The 19,363-nt window shown below is 49.2% G+C and overlaps 1 protein-coding gene across 4 annotated transcripts in view; it reads left to right on the top strand.

Moving 5' to 3' along the window:
• MAP2K6 (mitogen-activated protein kinase kinase 6) overlaps positions 1-14,198 on the top strand; it is a 107,703-nt gene extending 93,505 nt beyond the window's left edge. For all 4 annotated transcript variants that reach the window (XM_052658315.1, XM_052658316.1, XM_052658313.1 and 1 more), the window contains exons 10-12: positions 1,257-1,396; positions 7,755-7,800; positions 13,874-14,198. In XM_052658315.1, coding sequence (XP_052514275.1) covers positions 1,257-1,396; positions 7,755-7,800; positions 13,874-13,951 — 264 coding nt within the window. In that variant the 3' untranslated portion in view covers positions 13,952-14,198. The remainder of the gene's footprint in view (positions 1-1,256; positions 1,397-7,754; positions 7,801-13,873) is intronic.
• The last annotated feature ends 5,165 nt before the right edge of the window (positions 14,199-19,363 follow it).

Below are 19,363 nucleotides of genomic sequence, written 5' to 3'. Positions count from 1 at the left end.
CGTGTTGTGTGGTTTCAGGAGTCCAGTGAAGCGATGCAGTTATGCTTGTATCTGTTTTTTTCAAATTCCTTTCCCACTTAGGTTATTACAGAATGTTGAGCCGAGTCCCCTGTGCTGTACAGCAGGCCCTTGTGCGTTGTCTGTTTTAAAGACAGCACTGTGTACATGTCCATCTCAAACTCCCCGTCTATGCCACCTGTCCTAGACCCTGATATGGAGAGCTCTGTTATCCAAGACATGGGCTCAGCTTCTCAGAATATGGTTATGAGAGAAGTCTTGGCTGTTGACTACAGGTATAGCCCCAACACATAGTAATGAACAGGCTCATTTCCTCAGGCACAGCCCTGAAGTTATATACGGTGAGAGCCCAATTTGTAACTGCTGATCGTAAATTTTCAGTGTATCACCGAGGTCTGGAAGGATCCATGGTGGTCCTGGTTCCTTCCCAGACACAGCAGCTGAGTAAATCCCGTGAGCTATTTCACATCCTTGCCCAGAAGGCACGTGATCTTGTAACAGCAAAGCGGTCTTTACTCAAGTCCAAAAACAGAGCAGTCATTTGGCCCAGTTTGTTTTCATTCCAGCGTGTGACCAGCAGATGGCAGCAGAGGTAAGCGTCTTCGGCGAGAACTGCTTCTTAGGCTCACCTGGCCCCTTTCCTCCTGAAGTTGCACACTGCTGGCTCAGAGTTTTATGAAGTGCTGCACTGGGTTTCAGCGAGGTGGTTGTTCAGTCGCTCAGTCGTATTCGACTCTTTGCAACCCCGTGGACTGCAGCACGCTAGGCTTCCCTGTCCATCACCAACTCCTGGAGTTTAGTCAAACTCATGTCCATTGAGTCGGTGATGCCATCCAGCCATCTCATCCTCTGTCGTCCCCTTCTCTTCCTACCTTCAATCCTTCCCAGCATCAGGGTCTTTCCCAATGAGTCAGTTCTTCGCATCAGGTGGCCAAAGTATTGGAGCTTCAGCATCAGTCCTTCCAGTGAATATTCAGGGTGGATTTCCTCTTAGTGAGGACCTGCTTTTATACAGGCTTGAGGGGCTGTCTCCCAGACGATGTCACCCCTAGCTCCAGGACGTGCAGGCACACTGCTAGCGAACATGGCATCATTGGCGTCCCCTCTGCACGGTTCACCCGACTGTCTCTGTCTGGTTGCCCCCCGGTTCTCCTGGGACGACGTGGATGCCCCAGCGGCTGCCTGGTACCCAGTAGCCCAGAGTCAGCTCTCATCTCCTGTGCATCTCTCCCCTCCAGATCGAGCTGGCCATCCTCCGGTTTCCCTACGACTCGTGGGGGACTCCTTTCCAGCAGCTCAAACAGGTGGTGGAGGAGCCGTCTCCGCAGCTGCCCGCAGACAAGTTCTCTGAAGAGTTTGTTGACTTTACCTCACAGTGGTAAGACAGCCCGTCGTCTCCCAGAAGCCAGGGCGAAGGCGGAAGGGGTCCTCCCGACTTCCTCCATCGGTCCAATCCACGTGCCCACATCCACCCCGTGTTGATGGAGTGTATCCTTGTTGCTAAGCAACAACTATGGCTCTGCCTGGTCCCCACTGAGCTCAGAGCCACAGAGGGGAGTGTCCCCGCTCAGTCATTCTAGCCCAGGTCCAGAGGGAGATGGGCACTGGGTCTTTGGGGGCAACTCAGAGGAAAGGCCTTAGGGGAGAGTTTCTGGAGGAGATAAATCCCGAGCTGGGACCAGGTGAGGTGTGTGCCAGGGAAAAGGGAAGTGGAGGAGGAGGAGGTGTTCCAGGTGGGAGGAACATCATGCACCCCGTCACAGGCGTGGGAAACTGTCTCATGAGAGGCTGAGCCATTTGATGTGGGCCAGGGCGTAAAGAGAGAGGTGGGGGACCCACGGGAGGGCTCGGGTGGAGAGGAGATATGACGCAAAGAATTACCCCGGAGAAGATGACGGAGGCTACATTCAGAGCTGCCCTTAGACACCTGGAAGTCTTACCAAGTGATTTTGGTGTTTTCGGCTGATTCTTAGAGAAGGCTTGCTCACTGACGGCTCTGTTTGCCCGGAAGTGGACAGTGGACAGTTCCAGCTGGGGAGGGGGCACATCTGAGAAGGGAAAATAAAGTTGGGGTGGAGAGATGGACGGAGCCATACTGATGCCGTGAGTTTGCTTTCATGGAAATCGCTGGTGGAATTGAGGGAACTAGAAGAGAGAATTGTTTTTCTCCAGAAAACCTGGTGATTTCCATCTGCACGGGCCCCAGGGTGCCCGGCATGCCTTGATACTGATGATCATTGCAAGGGATGCTGGAAAGACGGTGCTGTGACGGAGCGCAGGCTGTGATCCTGGGCACTGCTGTGCAGCTGTGAGCTGGGGCAGAGGCCGTCGGAGATGCTGGAAGCCCGGCTGTGGTCGCCCAGGGGACCGGCCCTGCTCACTTGGCGCTAAGGAAGGGGCTGGTGTGCCACCGCCCGTTGGAGAGGCTGGCTTCCCCAAGGTTACCCTTCCTTGGCCGCCACACGCTTTGGAAGAGGCATTCTGAACACATTTTTTACTGCAAAACGTGGTAGCACCAGGCAGCTGTCTGTTGTTTGTGAAGCGAAGGCCCCTTGGGTTTTTCACCAGCTCTAGGCCCGTCACCCCTGATACTTTACCCTAAAGACATATGAGGCTGACTTGCCGTTATTTTTGTTTTAGTCTTGGCTGAATGGCCGGAGAGGCTGGAGTGATGGGCGGTGTGACGCTCGCCCGTTGGATGCCGCTGGATGCGTATCAGTGCTTTCCCCTGGGCGCCTGGGTGGTGTCCCCTCTCTGCTCTCCTTGCTAGAGCCTCCAGGTGTGGTGGTTACACCTGCCCGGCTGAGATGGCTTCAGGATCGTGCCTTCTGGTTTCAAGGACCCGGTGTCTGTAGTTTGTTCCTTGTCTTCGAGGGTTTAAAGGTCACGGAGGAAAGGGATGATTCGTCTTGGATGGTTCAGACCCATCATTCTCCAGAGGGGTGGTGAGGAGGAAGGATCTTATTTAAGGAAGCTTTTCAGACTCTCTGCTTTGTAACCTTTCTCCCACCTGGCCCTTTTCCCCAAGATTCTGGGAACTTCAGAAAACTTTGATAAGAACAAAGCTGGTGTGAAACGCTTGACAAAGCCAAATGGCCTGGTGTAAATCACCAGTTTAATCTAATGGTTCTCAACTCCAGTTGCCTGCTTATACAACGTGACACACCTTTCAGATGTGCCCCTTGGCATCAGAGATTCTGATTCAATTGGTCTGGGAGGGGGTGGTCCTGAATACCAGGGGTGATGGGATGTTCCCACATCATTTTCCTGGAGGGCTGTTGTCAGAACCCCTGACTTATGCCTACCATCTGTGGACCGGTTGTCAACTGCCTTCCGTTCAGAAAGCTGCTTCTCTTCTACAGTTTATTGAGAAATCATTCAATTACTTTATCTTTCATCAACTTTTCTTCTTACCTAGAACTTCCCCTAGAGTCAAAGTGTTAAAGCTTTTCACAGGTTTGTTTTTTAGATGAACGCCTTGGAGAACTGAAAGTTCCCTCATTCTCATGTTTGCACGTGTTTGTGAAAGGTGCAGTTTGTGTGGCTGCTCTCCGTGCAGCGCGCTGGCTGGCCCCGCCCACAGGGCAGAGTGTCTTCGTGGACGTCGCCAGGGCTGGCTTTGCCCGCTTCTCCTCTCTCTGTTTGGCCCCAGGAGCCGCATCCTCTGCTGCTGCGCTTTCATCTGGGGCCTCTGCTGGGTGGTCACAGTCCGCTGGTCACTGCTGGTCAGCTGATAGTTGTTGTGGTTGTTCAGTCGCTCAGTCGTATCTGACTCTTTGTGACCCTGTGGGCTGCAGCGCGCCAGGCTTCCCTATCCTTCACCATCTCCCAGAGTTTACTCAAACTCATGTCCATTGAGTTGGTGATGCCATCCAACCATCTCATCCTCTGTCACCCCATTCTCCTCCTGCCTTCAATCCTTCCCAGCATCAGGGTCTTTTCCAGCTCTTTGCATCAGGCGGCCAAAGTACTGGAGCTTCAGTCCTTCCAGTGAATATTCAGGGTTGATTTCCTTTAGGATGGACTGGTTTGATCTCCTTGAAGTCCATGGGACCCTCAAGCCCTCGAGAGTATTCTCCAGCACCACAGTTTGAAAGCATCAATTCTTTGGCAGTCAGCCTTCTTTATGGTCCAATTCTCACATCAGTACATGACTACTGGAAAACCCAGAGCTTTGGCTATATGGACTTTCGTCGGCAAAGTGATGTCTCTGCTTTTTAATACGCTGCCTAGGTTTATCACAGCTAATCTCCCAAGGAGCAAACATCTTTTAGCTTTGTGGCTGCAGGCACCATCTGCAGTGATTTTGGAGCTCAAGAAAATAAGATCTGTCACCGTTTCCACTTTTTCCACTTCTGTTTGCCAGGAAGTGATGGGACCGGATGCCGTGATCTGATTTTTGCGGGGGAGTAGGGCATGCATCTGCTATCACTCCCCAAGTTATGACTTGATAGAGCCCAGGGTTCCGCTGGCATCCTTCTTTAGCAGTAACATCAGAGGGGGTAAGGGGAGGAGAGAAAACCAAAGCGAGTCAAGACGTTCATTCCATATGAACTTGAAGAAAAGCAGCAACAGCAGAGATTTCCGACAAACCCTTCCTTTCTGTACTTATTTTCAGACAGGCGTGTTCCTACTCTTCCTTTCCTACACGTGGCCGCCTTTTTTTGTATATAATTTAGTTTATTTATCTGTTTGCTTTTATTTTTGGCCGGGCCGCGTCTTCGTTGCTGCTCGGCCTTTTTGGTCTCAGAGCGGGGGGCTCCTCTCCGCTTCCGGTGTGCGGCACGCGTGGCTTCTCTCGCTGCCAACCACGGGCTCTGGGCACGTGGGCTTCAGCATTTGCGGCTCATGGACTCAGGACTGTGTCTCCCGGGCTCCAGAGCACAGGCTCAGGAGTTGCGGTGCGCAGGCTTAGTAGCTCTGCGGCATGTGGGATCTTCCTGGGCCAGGGATCAAGCCTGGTGGATTCTTCACCACTGAGCCACCAGGGACACCCATGTGGCTTTCTTATCTCAGGGCTTTAAAGAGTTCCTGGAGGAGCTGGCCATCTAGGCCTTGTTTGGGATTCACAATAGAGAAATGGAAAGGCCTTACACCCTGGTCCTGCAGAAGGTTTCACAAATGAGTTTTTACAAAAATGGAATCTTGGCAGGCTTGCGTTCTTTCACCATAACCTCTTTTAGATGGACACAGGCTTGGGGACTGAGAGTTGCTCCCTAGAGACCAGCTGAGCCAAGTGCCCCAAAGCTTGATTTCCTTCCTGCTGAGCCTTCAGGCCTGTTTAAGAGCTCAGCGCCCCGTCCACCGGCCCGAAGTCCGTTGGAGGTCAGAGACCCGCCCAGACGCTGGTCCTGTCTGACTCAGAGAAACAGGCGCAAAACAGAGACGATCAAACATAGTTGCTGACTTGTTCAGGAAGGACGGTAAAAAGAGGCCCTGGGTATTTACGAAGCTCAGGACAAATGTATGGCTCGGGAGGCGAGCTGTGTTTTTCTTCTGTGGATGCTCCCAGGAGCCCTTCTGGGAAACGGTCAGTTCGGGGGGATTCAAAGGGGGAGAACCCCTCAGCTCAGCACACACTTGAAGCTAGCAGCTCTCAGCACGGCATGGAGCCGTGTTTCAGTGTCAGCTACGGTCAGGAGTGTGTGTTGTGGCATTTGGAAGGGGAATTAGGGCAGTTAGCTAATTGCACGCTTGAAAACGACAAGCCACTTGAAAATTCAAAAGTCTGACTCTGATCCAAAAAGAAATTAGTGTAGCTTTGAACTCCACAGTTGTTATTTGGTGCTGAATTTCAAGTGCTTCCTATTCAACGTGGAAAATTTGCTTTTCTCCCTAACCTCACCCTGAGTATTTTGCTATTCTTAGCCCGTGTTTTGAAGTGTTCTTGATTTAAAAGGTGGAGAGAATGGGTTGTATCAGTTACGTTAAATCAATAAACAGCTTTGGTGTGCTGTGTAAGTATTTTCCGTCAATACTCTGTAGTAGTGCTTGTACATTTCAAGCTTTCTAATCGGAGGCCATAAGTCAAAAATAACCTGTTCAGCAGCAATCTTTGAGGTTTTAGGAATTCTTTTTTGAAAAGATAAATCTTGATGTGTGGCAGAGGCCAACGCAATACTGAGGAGTGGTCATCCTCCAGTAGCTGAGTTTTTTTTCCTATACTTCTCAAAAAAAGAAAGAAATCAAAGTGCTTGCTGGGCAACTGTCCTGGGCGTTATGGGATGTTGAGCGACAGCCTCGGTTTCCACCTGTTAGATGTGAATTACAGCCCCCAGCACCACCAGCTTCGTTAACCAGAAGTGCCTCCAGAGATTCCTAAGTGTGCCTTGGACGGCAAAGCCACCTGCAGCTGGGGACCGCTGGTGGAGCCTTCTGGAGTCGCAGCACGTAGGCACACAAGGCTTCATCGGTGGGGGCTGGAGGTCTCATTGCGCGCAGACACGCCTTCCTGCGGCAGCCCGGCCGTAATGCGCTGGCTTCTCTCTCACTTGTTCTTGTTTGAGCCTCAGTTGGGACGGCCAGCTGTCAGGGCAGTGAGGTCGCTGGGCGTGGACCGGCCCGCAGTCAGCTCTCTGTCCCTGCCTCTGCCTGTTCCCTGTCTCAGGCTCCCCGCCCTCCACCGTGGGGAGGCTGCTCTTGGCTGTTTTGATTCAAAAAGCTTCCTTTTTTTTTTTTCATCTCGAGTTTTTTTCAACCCTGATCATTTCAGCCGTTTCCATCTCTGGTTCGGCATCTGGGCCTTCCCTTGATTGTCACCCTCCATGGAGCGGGGCTCACGTCACACCTCACAGGTCTCACTTGCTTCAGGTGGTCCATTAGTGCAAATCCCGGCCACCCACTATTCTGTCAATTTTTGAGTTCCTTCCATGCCAGGCAGACGTCCCTTCCATTCGTGGATGGTTTTAGGGCCCATGGGCAGAGGGCTCTGCAGGTTGCCTTGCAAATCATACTTTTCAAAACCATCCTTTCCTCCATTCTGTAACCTGGGATTCAACTCCAAATAAACTTCCTTTCCTCTTCCATTTTAAGGCTGCAAGTGGATGAAGGGGTGGGGCTCTTCTCACTGTGGTTTTATGACTGTTGCCTCTGGTATCAGATGTGATTAAAGGTCCGTGTGTGCAGACAGCTGGATGACAGGCACCCCTTGCGTAGCGCAGGGCCGCCAGGGGTTTCTGAGAAGAACCACTGCTAAGTCCACGGCCAGTGAGCTTCCCCGGTCATCAGCCGAGCGGTCGTTGAGCAGCAGTGGCCTTATGTGTTCTGTGTCTGTAGTGCTTCTGTCTCAAGCAGGTTCAGCAGGGAGCATATAAAAGCAAATTGTACCTGCAAGGAGATCAGAAGCAGAGAGAACCAGGTATTGGAGATAATGAACAGACAAGGGTAATTGAAGAAACACCTGTCAGGGTCTTTGCAAGAGGGGGTGGATTAAAAGCTGTTTTGAAGGAAAGTGAATATATATTTTGATATATAATAAAGGCTAGTTTTTATGTCATTGGTTAAGAAACGTAAGGAAAGCAAACGCACACAGCCTCAGCCTTCCTGTTAAGGTACAGAGTGATTTCAAGCACCGCCGGGCAGTGTAACTGAAGAGGAAAGTCGAGGCAGGAGATTTATGTTTTCAGTACATTTTTAAAGGTGGTTCTGTTTGGTCTTCTGCAGGTTCTGAAATCCTAGTCTAGTGGAAACACAGATGGTGTCTAGATTTTAATGTGATTTTTTTTTTTTCCTTTAAGCTTGAAGAAGAATTCCAAAGAAAGGCCAACATATCCAGAGCTGATGGTGAGTATTGTTAGGGGAGTAGATGAGTCCAGACTGACGGCTGGAACAGGGCAAGGGGGTGACATCCGAGTCATGATCCGGACTTCCCCGGTGGTCTGTCGGTTCCCTCTCTGCCTTCCTAATGCAGGGGGTACCAGTTCGATCCCTGGTCAGGGAGTTAAGGTCCCACGTGCCTCGTGGCCGGAAAACCCGAACATAAAACAGAAGCAGTATGGTAACATTTGACAGGCCCTTAAAAATGGCCCACGTCAAAAAAAAAAAAAAAAAGCCTTTAAAAAAGAACATATTATTTAAAAAAAAAAAAAAAGTACAGTCAGGCATCATCTCACATCTGGAAGGTTTGAAAGATGAGAGAGGAACTCTGGGGAAGATGCAGAGAAAAGAGGCTCCCTGGTGCCATATGAACTGGTCCAGCCAGGATAGAAAACCTCACGAAATTAAAAATAGCACCATCTTATGATTAATGATTCCACTTCTGGGCACAGATCTGAAGGAAATGAAGTCACTATCTTGAAGAAATATCTGAACCCCCAAGTTCACTGCAGCATTATTTATCTCGGCCAAGATGTGGAAACAATCTGAGTGTCCATTAATGAATGCAGAGATAAAACGTAATACATATCCACACGCGCACACAATGGAATATTACTCAAGCATTAAAAAAGGAAATCCTGTCATTTACAACAGCGTGGGCGAAGCTTGAGGGCATTATTCTAAGTGAAATAAGTCAGACAGAAAAAGCAAATACTGCATGATCTCACTTAAGTGTAGAATCTTAAAAAAACAGTTTACAGAGTGTAGACTGGTGGTTGCCAGGGGTGTGTGGGTTGGGGGCAATGGATAAGGGTGGTCAGAGAACACAAGTTTCTGTTTCCCAGATGAGTAAGACCTGCGTGGGGGCTAGAGTCACCACCACTCGACCGTATACTTAAAAGTTGCCGGGAGACGAGAGCGACCTGGCTGGCCTCAGCAGATCCCATGGATTTTCAGTTCTTCCGGTTAAGCTTGAATTTAAGTCTGAACCATATGTCGACTGGATGACCGAATAGATGCTGGGAACAGTTTGAGGAGAGACGGATTGGGCATTTTTTTGGGAATCTTTGTCCCCTTTAAAAAGGCAGCCCTGGGATTTTCCTTGATGGTCCAGTGGCTAAGATTCCGCGCCTGTGCTGCAGGGGACGTGGGTTCAATCCCTGGTCTGGGAACTAAGATCCCAAAAGCCTCGCAGTGCAGCCAATAAATAAATAAATAAATAAATAAATAAATAAAAATAAACCAATAAAATAGAAAGACAGCCCCAGGACTTGCCTGGTGGTCCAGTGGTTAGGACTTTGCATTTCCACTACAGGAGTCATGGGTTCAATCCCTGGTCAGGGAACTAAGTGGAGAAGGGAATGGCAACCCATTCCAGTGTTCTTGCCTGGAGACTCCCAGGGATGGCGGAGCCTGGTGGGCTGCTGTCTATGGGGTCACACAGAGTCAGACACGACAAGTGACTTAGCAGCAGCAGCAGGGAACTAAGATCCTACATGTCACGCGGCGTGGCCAATAAATAAATAAAAATTAAAAAAAATAACACAATGAAATATAAAGGCAGCCCGTGGGGACTCAGCATTCAACTAACACCCACGGTTGAGGCAGAAGGGGAGGCGAGTCATGCTTGAGAAGCTCTTAGCCTGCCGCACGTTTGGGTTCAACATTTCCTCTCTGCTTATGTGGATAGTAGCCAGCCGGAGGCCTTTTCAATCCTGGCTAGTTTTAGAATTCTTGTGCAACCCCCAGAGCATTTTAAACTTTGATCCCACATAAAGTGCAACCCGCATAGAGCGGTTCGTGGGGCGTTCTGTACTCTTGTTTTAAAGGTGCCTTCTTTGTCCCTTTTTTTTTTTCAGATGAAAGTATGTTTTCTTTATATGTCTGACTATTGAAAATGCATACCCTGTTTCCCCCCAAGCCCCTCTTCCAAGTGACTTCTTATCAGAGGTTTCAATGGAGCACACTTGAGAAAAATCGCTGAGTCCTCGCTTGACACCCTTGGGCAACTGACACTGAAGCTCCCTTTGCCATCTGTCCCGACACCGTGGGCTCTGGTGGCCTGCACATTAGTGCTGTAGGACCGTGCAGGTCGCTGCCGCGCCCCCCCCCCCCACCCCCGCCCCAGCCTTTTACGGCGGCCGTCTTCGCGGCACTGGGGGTGGACTTGCCTTGTGAGGTCCTGCCTGCCTCCTGCTTTCCGGTGGGATTGAGGTTTCTCAGTGGAAACTCTGAGTCCAGATGCTTCGGGTGAAGCCTCAGGAAAACACATGCTGAGAGGTGATTGTTGAGGTTGTAGGAGTTGGTGAAGAGGTAGACAAAAAAAATCCTCTTTCTAGGTGAAGAACAGTATAATTAAGGCCCCAACCCAGACATGTACCTCTTATAGAAATCCCAAATGTTCTGTTCCCTGTTTGGGTTGAGGCATGGACAGGCTTTAAGGTCATCTCATTTGCTTTCTCTTTCAAGCTCCCACTGGGGGCCGTAACTGAGTAGGACTTGTTCTTTGGGGTATGGGGCCAGCCAGCATTTTTGTAAAGGATTGTTGGATAGACAGGGTTCGGGCTTCCCAGGTGACTCGTGGTTAACAAACTGTCCATGCAGGACACACAGGTTCGATCCCTGGGTCGGGAAGATTCCCATGGAGAAAAAAATGGCAACCCACTCCAGTACTTTTTGCCTGGAGAATCCCATGGATGGGGGAGCCTGGCGGGCTACAGTCTGTAAGGTTGCAAAAGAGTCGGACCACAATAAAGTAGATACTTCAGGCTCTGTGGGCTGCCGTGACAACTCGACTTCTGTTTTAGCCTGAGAGCTGCCATACTCAGTGGGCAGACACAGGAGTGTGGCTGTGTACCAATAAAACTGTTTCAGAAATAGGCAGTCCTCTGGATTTGGCCCCTGGTCCATCAATTGTTGACCTCTATCCTAGATGAAAACCACCAGAAACAAAACCCAGGTGACTCCAGTGATGGTCCCGGGAGGTGATTCTGTCCTCTGAACGTCCTGGGATGTCCTAGATTGAACCACATTGTTAAACAGAGATGGTGTTGTTGCTTAGTTGCCAAGTTGTGTCCGACTCTGTGACTTCGTGGACTGCAGCTTGCCAGGCCCCTCTGTCCATGGGATTCTCCAGGCAAGAATCGTGGAGTGGGTGGCCATTTCCTCCTCCCGGGGATCTTCCCCACCCAGGGGTAAAGCCTGCGTCTTCTGCGTTGGCGGGTGGGTTCCTTACCATCTGGGCCTCCAGGGAAGCCCTAGGCAGGCTGACTGACCTCCTAAACTGTGGTCTTGCAGGGGAGCTGGAGACTCTTGGCGCTGGTGGCGATGCTCCAGGCTGGGCGTTCAAGTTCTCCCTGTACCTGGCCCCTCTTCGTTGATTACTCAGTGGCTGCGCGGGGTCTTCGTTGCTGCGCACGGCCTTGAGTTGCAGCGGTCGGGCGCCGCTGCACATGCGCTAGGGCACGCGGGCGGCCGTAGTCGTGGCGCAGACGCTCTGTTGCCGCGTGACACACGGGCTCTTCCCGGGACAGGGATCGAACCCGTGTCCCCTGCGGCGGCAGGCGGGGTTTTTCACCGCTTGACCGCCAGGGAAGTCCAGTGCCCTGCCCCCCCAGCTTCTGAGAAGCCCAGCCTGGGTCTGTGGTCTGGGGGCGATTCCACGGCGTCGCCTCTGCTGTCTCCTGGTTGCTATCCTTGCTATTCTTAGTCGGCCGCTTCTAGAAGCCACTGGTTCCCTCCCAGCCTTTTACAGCCTCGAAACCCACACAGGAGACACATCACACTTTCCATGTTCACATGCCTGCCTGCCCCCCCTGCCCCTGGCTCTCACGGTGCTTTCCCGGCCTGAGAATAAACCGAAAGGTGCCTGAGGAGTTGTTTTTTTTTCCTTTGAGACATCAGGTGCGGTTACTGAATTCCGTCGCAGACCTAGGCTAGATCCCCTGAGCCACCCACCGACCAAAAGAGAGGATGGGGCTGGCGGGCGTTGGGAGTAGTCCCTGAGACACGCTGAGACCGGACGTGTCCTGTTTCGATAGTGAAAGGCTTCAAAGGACATGAAAAGATCTCTAAATGTCGAGGGGATGTGGGAAAGTTAATAAGCACGATGGTAAAACACTCGGTAAGGGTGCTGTGTGAGTGGTTAGTGAGCAGAAGTAGTTTATTCATCTGGGGGGCTGCAGAGGCTGCACCCACACCTGGGGCTCTGGTTGATATGGCTATGAAGCACCCAGTGGCAAAGCCAGAAAACCTCTCTCTTTTTTTGAGTCCCTGTACTTAGTGGTGACCACCGACCTTATTTGGGGCTTGCTTTCTTAGTTCCCTTCCTCTGCATTGGCTTCTAAAATGTCCATGGGTGGGCATTCCAGTTCCCACAGGGCTGAGTCATCCAGCCCTGGGCTCTCAGGTTTAAAACAAATATAATTAGAAAACCTACAGCTGGGCAACACGTAGGCTGTGAACTAAAATCCTCAAAGTCAGGGGAAGCGGAGTGAGTCACCTACACGTCTGTGTGCAGAAACGCTCCTATTTAGCTGTTGACGGGTCCCTGAGAGGAGCAATGCCTCCAGACAGTTGGGAGGGGGCCCTGCTAGCTCAGGCTGTCAGTTCCGCCCAGAGGAATTGTTCTTTTTGGTTTGATCGGTTGGTTTTGATTGTACTGGGAGGACTGTGGACCGTGAGCGGATGTGTCCACTCCTAACTGGGGGTGTGAGGTTCCCGGGTGTCAGCCAGGCACTTCCCGTCACTGAGTTGAGCTACTTGAGGAGGACGGCCCTGGGGCAGAGCCTCTGGCTTTGTTTCCTTCAGAATCGTTTTGAAACGTGTGGCTTCCTGCGTTGGACCATGCTTCTTCCCCCAGCAGAGAGCAGGGCGTGATGTCAAGTTTACGGAATCTGAGCGGCATGAGCAGAGACCACCTTTTTGCTTCTCGGTTTTTAATCTCCAAGACGAATTTTCTCCACCCAGATCTAGGGTTGGGCAGGCTACTTTATTTTCCACAAGGATCAGATCATCATGGAGAGACATAAGGATCACTCTTTATCAGTGTGCTGTGCTTCGTGGCTCAGCCGTGTCCGACTCTTTGCGACCCCGTGGACTGTGGCCCACCAGGCTCCTCTGTCCATGGGATTCTCCAGGCAAGGATACTGGAGTGGGTTGCCATGCTCTCCTTCACGGGATCCTCCCAGGGATCGGACCCAGGTCTCCCACGTTGCAGGCAGGTTCTTTACTGTCTGAGTCACCAGGGAAGCCCTGTTCTCAATAGGTGTGACATAAAAAGTAACACTGCTAGCTGTTTCAAACCAGCTCTCCAGTGTTAAGCGCGAGCAATGCCTGTTTACTGTTCGAAAAACTGGTTTCTCATTCTACCACTCCTTGGGAACTGAATGTGCGTAAATCTCTAAAATGTCTTATTATTTTGCTACTTTGTCTGAAAATTACTTTCTAGGTGACAGGGTTATTTGTAAACTGAATCTTTGAGCCATCTTTGCTCTTCCTTGTATTTACCTGTTGATGGGATGTATACGGCCTTCCCTGATGGCTCTAGTGGTAAAAAACCCACCTGCCAGTGCAGAAGCCGTAAGAGACGTGGGCTTGATCCCTGGGTGGGGAAGATCCCCTGGAGGAGGGCATGGCAACCCACTCCAGTATTCTTGCCCAGAGAATCCCATGGACAGAGGAGCCTGGCAGGCTACAGTCCATCAGGCAGCACAGAGTTGGACACGACTGAAGCAGCTTGGCACGCATGCCTGGCACACGTGCATGGGATGTGCACAGCCTAGTTACATACGCACGTTTTAAAGCAGTGGCTACTCTGTCATGGAATCAAAAAGCGATACCAAGATAGGAGCAGCAGCTAAATGACATCTTTAAGAATCTGCATCCCCGAGTGTGTACTTGGTTTGGGAAGGGGTAGAAAGAATTTAGTTTAAGCCTGATAGGGGTACTTGGTTTGTTAACTAACCAGATCTGTCCATTGCTAATCTCATGCGTTGTCAGAGACCAGTATTAACAGAGGCATTTTTCTTTTCTTCACCAGCAACATCCGTTTTTCACCCTACACGAATCCAAAGCGACAGACGTGGCATCTTTTGTAAAATCGATTCTTGGAGACTAAAAACCATGGACTCCATCGGTTGACCCTCCTGTGGATTGGTGGGTTTACAGGCTGATGTTCACTAAAGCGCCAATAGAAACTCATCTTTGAGATAATTTAACCCTGCCTCTCAGAAGGTTTTTTTCTTCCCCATTTTCTCTTTTTCCCCCTCCAAAGGGGGCCTTGGAATCTATAGTTATAGGATGACTGTCTAGATGGATGAAACATGATAAAGGCTTAGGACTTAAAAAGGTGATTAAATATTTAATGACGTGTCACATGAGTCCCTAAGCTTTTCAGACTTCTGTTCTTTACAAAATGGATACATTGGTAAAAAGGTAAAAAAGGTGCTACAGTAATGGTGAAATTGTAGGTAGATCTGTAGTCTGTCCCACTTATTACTTTAATATTTATGTTTAAGCGGTTGGTTGACAAGATTCCATTTTATGAGAGGAAGGAGAGACGAAAGACAAGATTGGGTTGGCAGTATTTATAGGCTTTTTTATTTTTTAAGTTGGATCGTGTCTGTGGTCCGGAAGAGATTATTCCACGCGCACCTTTGGGATTCTGATGAAAGTCTCCACTGGGAGTTCAAGTGGCGCGCCTGTTCCAGCTGCTGTGGCTGCTGCTGTGTTCCTCAATTTCTGCCCCACCCGGGGTTGTAACCGCGTATCCCTGTGAAGCAGCAGCGTTGCCTGGTCATACACTATTTTCCCAACTTTGGAAGACAAAAAAAATCACTCTTGTCACAGCTCAGAGAGTCACAGATCTGACAGCTGTTGGCCCTTGTGGTGTAGGAATAATGCAATGTGATTTGCGATGCGGTTTTCCATCACCTATCTATCCTGTGCGCGCATGTGTGCGAGCGCGCGTGTCTGTGTGTGTATGTGTGTGACGTCACAAATTCTGTGAATGGCTATTAGAAGTAACATCCATCTTTGGCAAGAAGGAGGTTTGCCAGTCCTGAGGGGAAGTTTGTCTCCCCACCCAGAGAACCAGTGCCTGCCTCTGCTGTGGCCTCCCTACAGAGTGTCAGCCCCAGGGACTGCCTTTGTCCTTAATGTCACCTTGCTTCTTTTGGTTTGGTTTTCTGTTCACTGAAGAAGCCTTGTAAAGGGCAGGGCTGCAGTAGAAGAAAAATAAAGGCAGGGAGCAGTTTCTTGATGAGGTGGGAAGATCATGGGGGCGCTGGCTGAATTCTTGGGGATCCTGAGCCCAAGGCGCGCCCTCCTTTGGTGGTGGCTCGCTCTGCGGTGGGAGGCTGGCTCCGTGGTGGATTCCCAGCAGGCTGACGAAGCAGCAGAAACTCTTTCTCATGGCCAGAGACACCCGTGGGTTCTCTGCTCTGGGGTCTGGGTTCTTGGAAGGTCAAGGAGTGAAGTGGTCCACAGGGAAGATATGACCCGTGACAACCGGGAGGCGTTGCTTTGGGGCGTTGAATTAACATGAAGCTACTCCTGCAGCACAACGACAGAGGGATTTTATTTTAAAAAGAGATTTTTAAAAGTTTCCAAAGAGAACACAGTCTGCTCCTTTCTTTGCCTCAAGTTCACAGATAGGGAGAGAGCGTTGCTCCCTTGAGCGCTCCGAGCGCAGTCCTGTCTTTCTCTTTTGGCTTTTGAAGCGCAGTCCTGTCTTTTTCTCTCTTTGCACTTGCTCCTTGTTTTCGGCATCCGGCTCACGCCCAGAGAGGGGAAGGCACGTCCGTCCACTTGTTCATCTTCGTTTCCAAGACACACCTGTTTGATAAACGTCCAAGCAGATAAACTCATCTGCTTTGATGCTACTCCCGTCTCATCTTTTTCCAGCCAGAAGAAAAGAGAATTATCCCAGTGGTGATGGCCATTCACTTTCCTACCCTTCTTTCTAAATCTGGAAGCTTCTCTCTTTGAGATGCAGAGGGAAGAAAATCACAAGAATAAGGCATCCATCTTCTTAAAAAAATATAGAAAAAAAAAACCTGAGGCCATTTCATGACAGCTGTTGGTGAAATTTTTAAGCAAAATGTCTCTCTGGTCTGAGTCAGGTGACTCTTGCCTCTTGTCCAGTGTGACTTTTACTTTCCAATATTCTTAACTAACCGTGTTCCTCATGTGTTCACCTCTGCTGTCTGTGAGCCCAGGGCCTGAGCTTGCAAAACAAACACACTTCGGTGGAGAAGGAGTAGGTGGTGGTTCTCAACCCGGATGCACAGTGGGATCACTGGGAGCATGTGCACACTCAGTACCGAGGGCCCAGAGATTTGCACTGAGTTGGTCAGGGTAGGACCTGGCAGTTGGTATTTTTTACAAGTCACTCGTGTGTTCTGACCTGCAACAGGGTTGAGAACACTGGTCTGCTCCCCACTAAAGAGAGATGGAATAGTGATTTGAAATTTGGGATGCCTTTTCCCTGTAGAAGCAATGTGTTCCATGGTGATTGGGTATCTTCTGTCCTAAAGTAGAATGGCCTGATAGCCTTACAAGTCGAAATTTTATTTATTTATTTATTTTTAGAACTGTTATAAGTTCTAAACAACTAATTCTGAAATAAAGAGATGCATCATCTATATTTAAGTTGATATGTTAGGAATCTCATGTACATACATATGTGTGTGTGTGTGTGTGTGTGTGTGTGTAAAGAAAGAAGATACTCCTATCCAGGGGTGATATGCAAAATAGTGGATTGGCCACAAAGTTCATGCCCGTTTTTCCATGTGCTTAGATGTGCTCAGCGGTTCTGACTCTTTGTGACCCCATGAACTGCAGCCCACCAGGCTCCTCTGTCCATGAGATTCTCCAGGCAAGAATGCTGGAGTGGGCTGCCATGCCTCCTCCAGAGGATCTTCCCAGCTCAGGGATCAAACCCAGGTCTCCCACATTGCAAACAGAATCTTTACCAGCTGAGCCACCAGGTAAGCCCGAGAATACTGGGATGGGTGGCCTGTCCCTTCTCCAGCAGATCTTCCCAACCCGGGAATTGCACCAATGTCTCCTGCATTGCAGGCTTATTCTTTACCAGCTGAGCCACCAGGGAAGCCCAGTTTTTCTGTAAGATGTTATATTGTGGAAAAATCCAAATAAGCTTCATGACCAGCACACTATTTAATGTGCTACCAGCACAGACTGTCTGGATATCAGCCTTGCCTATAATTATCAGTGTGTAGAAAGTCCATATATCTCTATAAAAGAGATCATGTTCTTTTTCCCTCTAAATCTATTTGATTTGGTGTGATACAATTACCCATATTATATAGACTTACACAAATATCCGTCTCTCTATATTGTTGACTTCAGAGGTGTGCCAAAAATAATGGGAATGACTAGGACAATGGCCACTTACGTGTAGGTATCATTACTGCCCTTCAGAGGAGTCATCTTCAGGGTTACTTTCTAAAATATTTTGGTCACTTCTCTTTCAGAAAAGGCTTCAGTATCCATTTCCTCTCCCATATGTGTATATGTGGAATGCTAATTACTCCTTACTGGTTTGTTTCTTAAAAATCCTTACCAGGTATATTTCCCTCTTTGTTTTACCTACTTGGTTTCTCAGACTTAGCATCAAGTAGTGTTTGGCAAATTCTAGAAGGCAAATTTGCGCCCCCCCCCCCCACCCCTAACTGGAGTTTTACCATTAAAACTTAAAAAAGTATATTTTATTGATGTTTTTGGTTAAAAAATCTACTTCCAAAGAGCCTGACATTTCATAAGCATTTCAAACTTTTAAATGTCTTTTAAAAAACACCATGGGCTCTGAAAAAAGCCATGGGCTCTGAAGATAATCTCAAATGTAGATTTCTCAAAAAAGTGTGTCTTGTGTTTTTACACAAAGTCAACCTTCCTGGAATAAATATAGAGCCTCCCCAAGGGCGACTAAAGGAGAAAGAACTCACACAGGTATGTGATTATGATGACAAAATATTAGTGAGATTGTCCCCAGTTTCCCACCTGGCAAGATCTATCAGCCTCTGTGGAGGAACCATCCATTATCCATCCATTATTCTAGTGACTATGTTTGGTCACACTGATGTAATCAAAACAAATTGGTTAAACCTGCTTCTATCTTGTTGCACAGTCTGACATGGAAAATGAGTGTGTGTGTGTGCATGGAAAATGAGTGTGTGTGTGTGCATGGAAAATGAGTGTGTGTGTGTGCGTGTGTGTGTGTGCGCGTGTGTAGCTCAAAGTCATTGGTCTTCTACAGTTCTCGTATATTCTGCAAGCCTGACCTCCAATGTTCATATGCCAGACGGTCCCAGACATCTGTTCAGGGCGCCATCGATTACCTTAGTAATGCTTTCCGTGGTGTTCCAGGCAAAAAGAAATACTTCATAGTTCCATTTATTAAGTCGTTATTGTTGTTCAGTGACTGGGTCGTGTCCACCTTTTTGCAGCCCCTCGGACGGCAGCACCACAGGCTCCCCTGTCTTCCACTATCTCCTGCAGTTTGCTCAACTTCGTGTCCATTGAGTCGGGGATGCTATCTAACCATTTCATCCTCCGCCACCTCCTTCTCCTTTTGCCTTCGATCTTTCCCAGCATCACGGTCTTTTCCAGTGAGTCGGCTCTTTGCATCAGGTGGCCGAAAGAATTAGGGCTTTAGGTTTAGCATCAGTCCTTCCAGTGAATATTCAGGGTTGCTTTCCTTTAGGGTTGACTACTGGTTTGATCTCCTTAGGTACTTCTTGTGTCTTAATACAGGAAAAACATAAAACCCCAGAGTTTCCTAAGTAACCCCAGGGTTTGTGGCTTTGGTCAGGCCGTCCTGGTCTTTTCTGCTTTTCTTGATTCCGTTTGCTTGCTATTCTTCTGCTGGTTACAGATGGCCTGTGACCTGCGCTGACTTTGACACTTCTGTGGAAAAGGACCGATGCAACCATTTTCATACATCAAAAGTAAGAATCCGCAGTTTTGCACTGGTCTTGCTTCCATGGACTGTTGTTCTCAAATCTTGAAACAGCAAGGGGGTAGCTAAGACAGCTTGTAGCAGAGCCCCCATTGGAAAGCTAAGACCTGGTAATAAAGCTTCCCGTTTGGCCTTCGGAGAAGAGCAGCTGGGTTGGAGAGGGCTTGCTCTGAAATCATGTTGTGCTGTGACCGGAAGTCAGCAGTTAGCGCCATTGGGTCACTGTCCTGTCTGTGTTGGAGCCTGCGAGCGCGTGAAGCCACTGCCTTAGAGGCTCATCCCTGGACTTTGGAGTTGAAGGCTGAGCGGTATTGAGAAATTATGTCTGGGGGCTGGAAGAAAAGACACATGCCAGGACAGGAACCCCATGGAAGAGCAAGCTGATGCAGACAGGTATATCCCTTCATTTATTTTCAGCGTTACTATCAAGATGATCTCCTGTGGGGAAATCCATCAAAAAGCCAAACTTTTTTTATTATCTCTCTTTTCCTTAAAAATACTGAACTATAAGAGAATTGGACTGCAAGGAGATCCAACCAGTCCATTCTG

Source organism: Budorcas taxicolor, chromosome 19 (genome assembly GCF_023091745.1).
Source record: "Budorcas taxicolor isolate Tak-1 chromosome 19, Takin1.1, whole genome shotgun sequence".
NCBI lineage: Eukaryota > Metazoa > Chordata > Mammalia > Artiodactyla > Bovidae > Budorcas > Budorcas taxicolor.
This window is presented reverse-complemented; position numbering and strand designations above follow the sequence as displayed.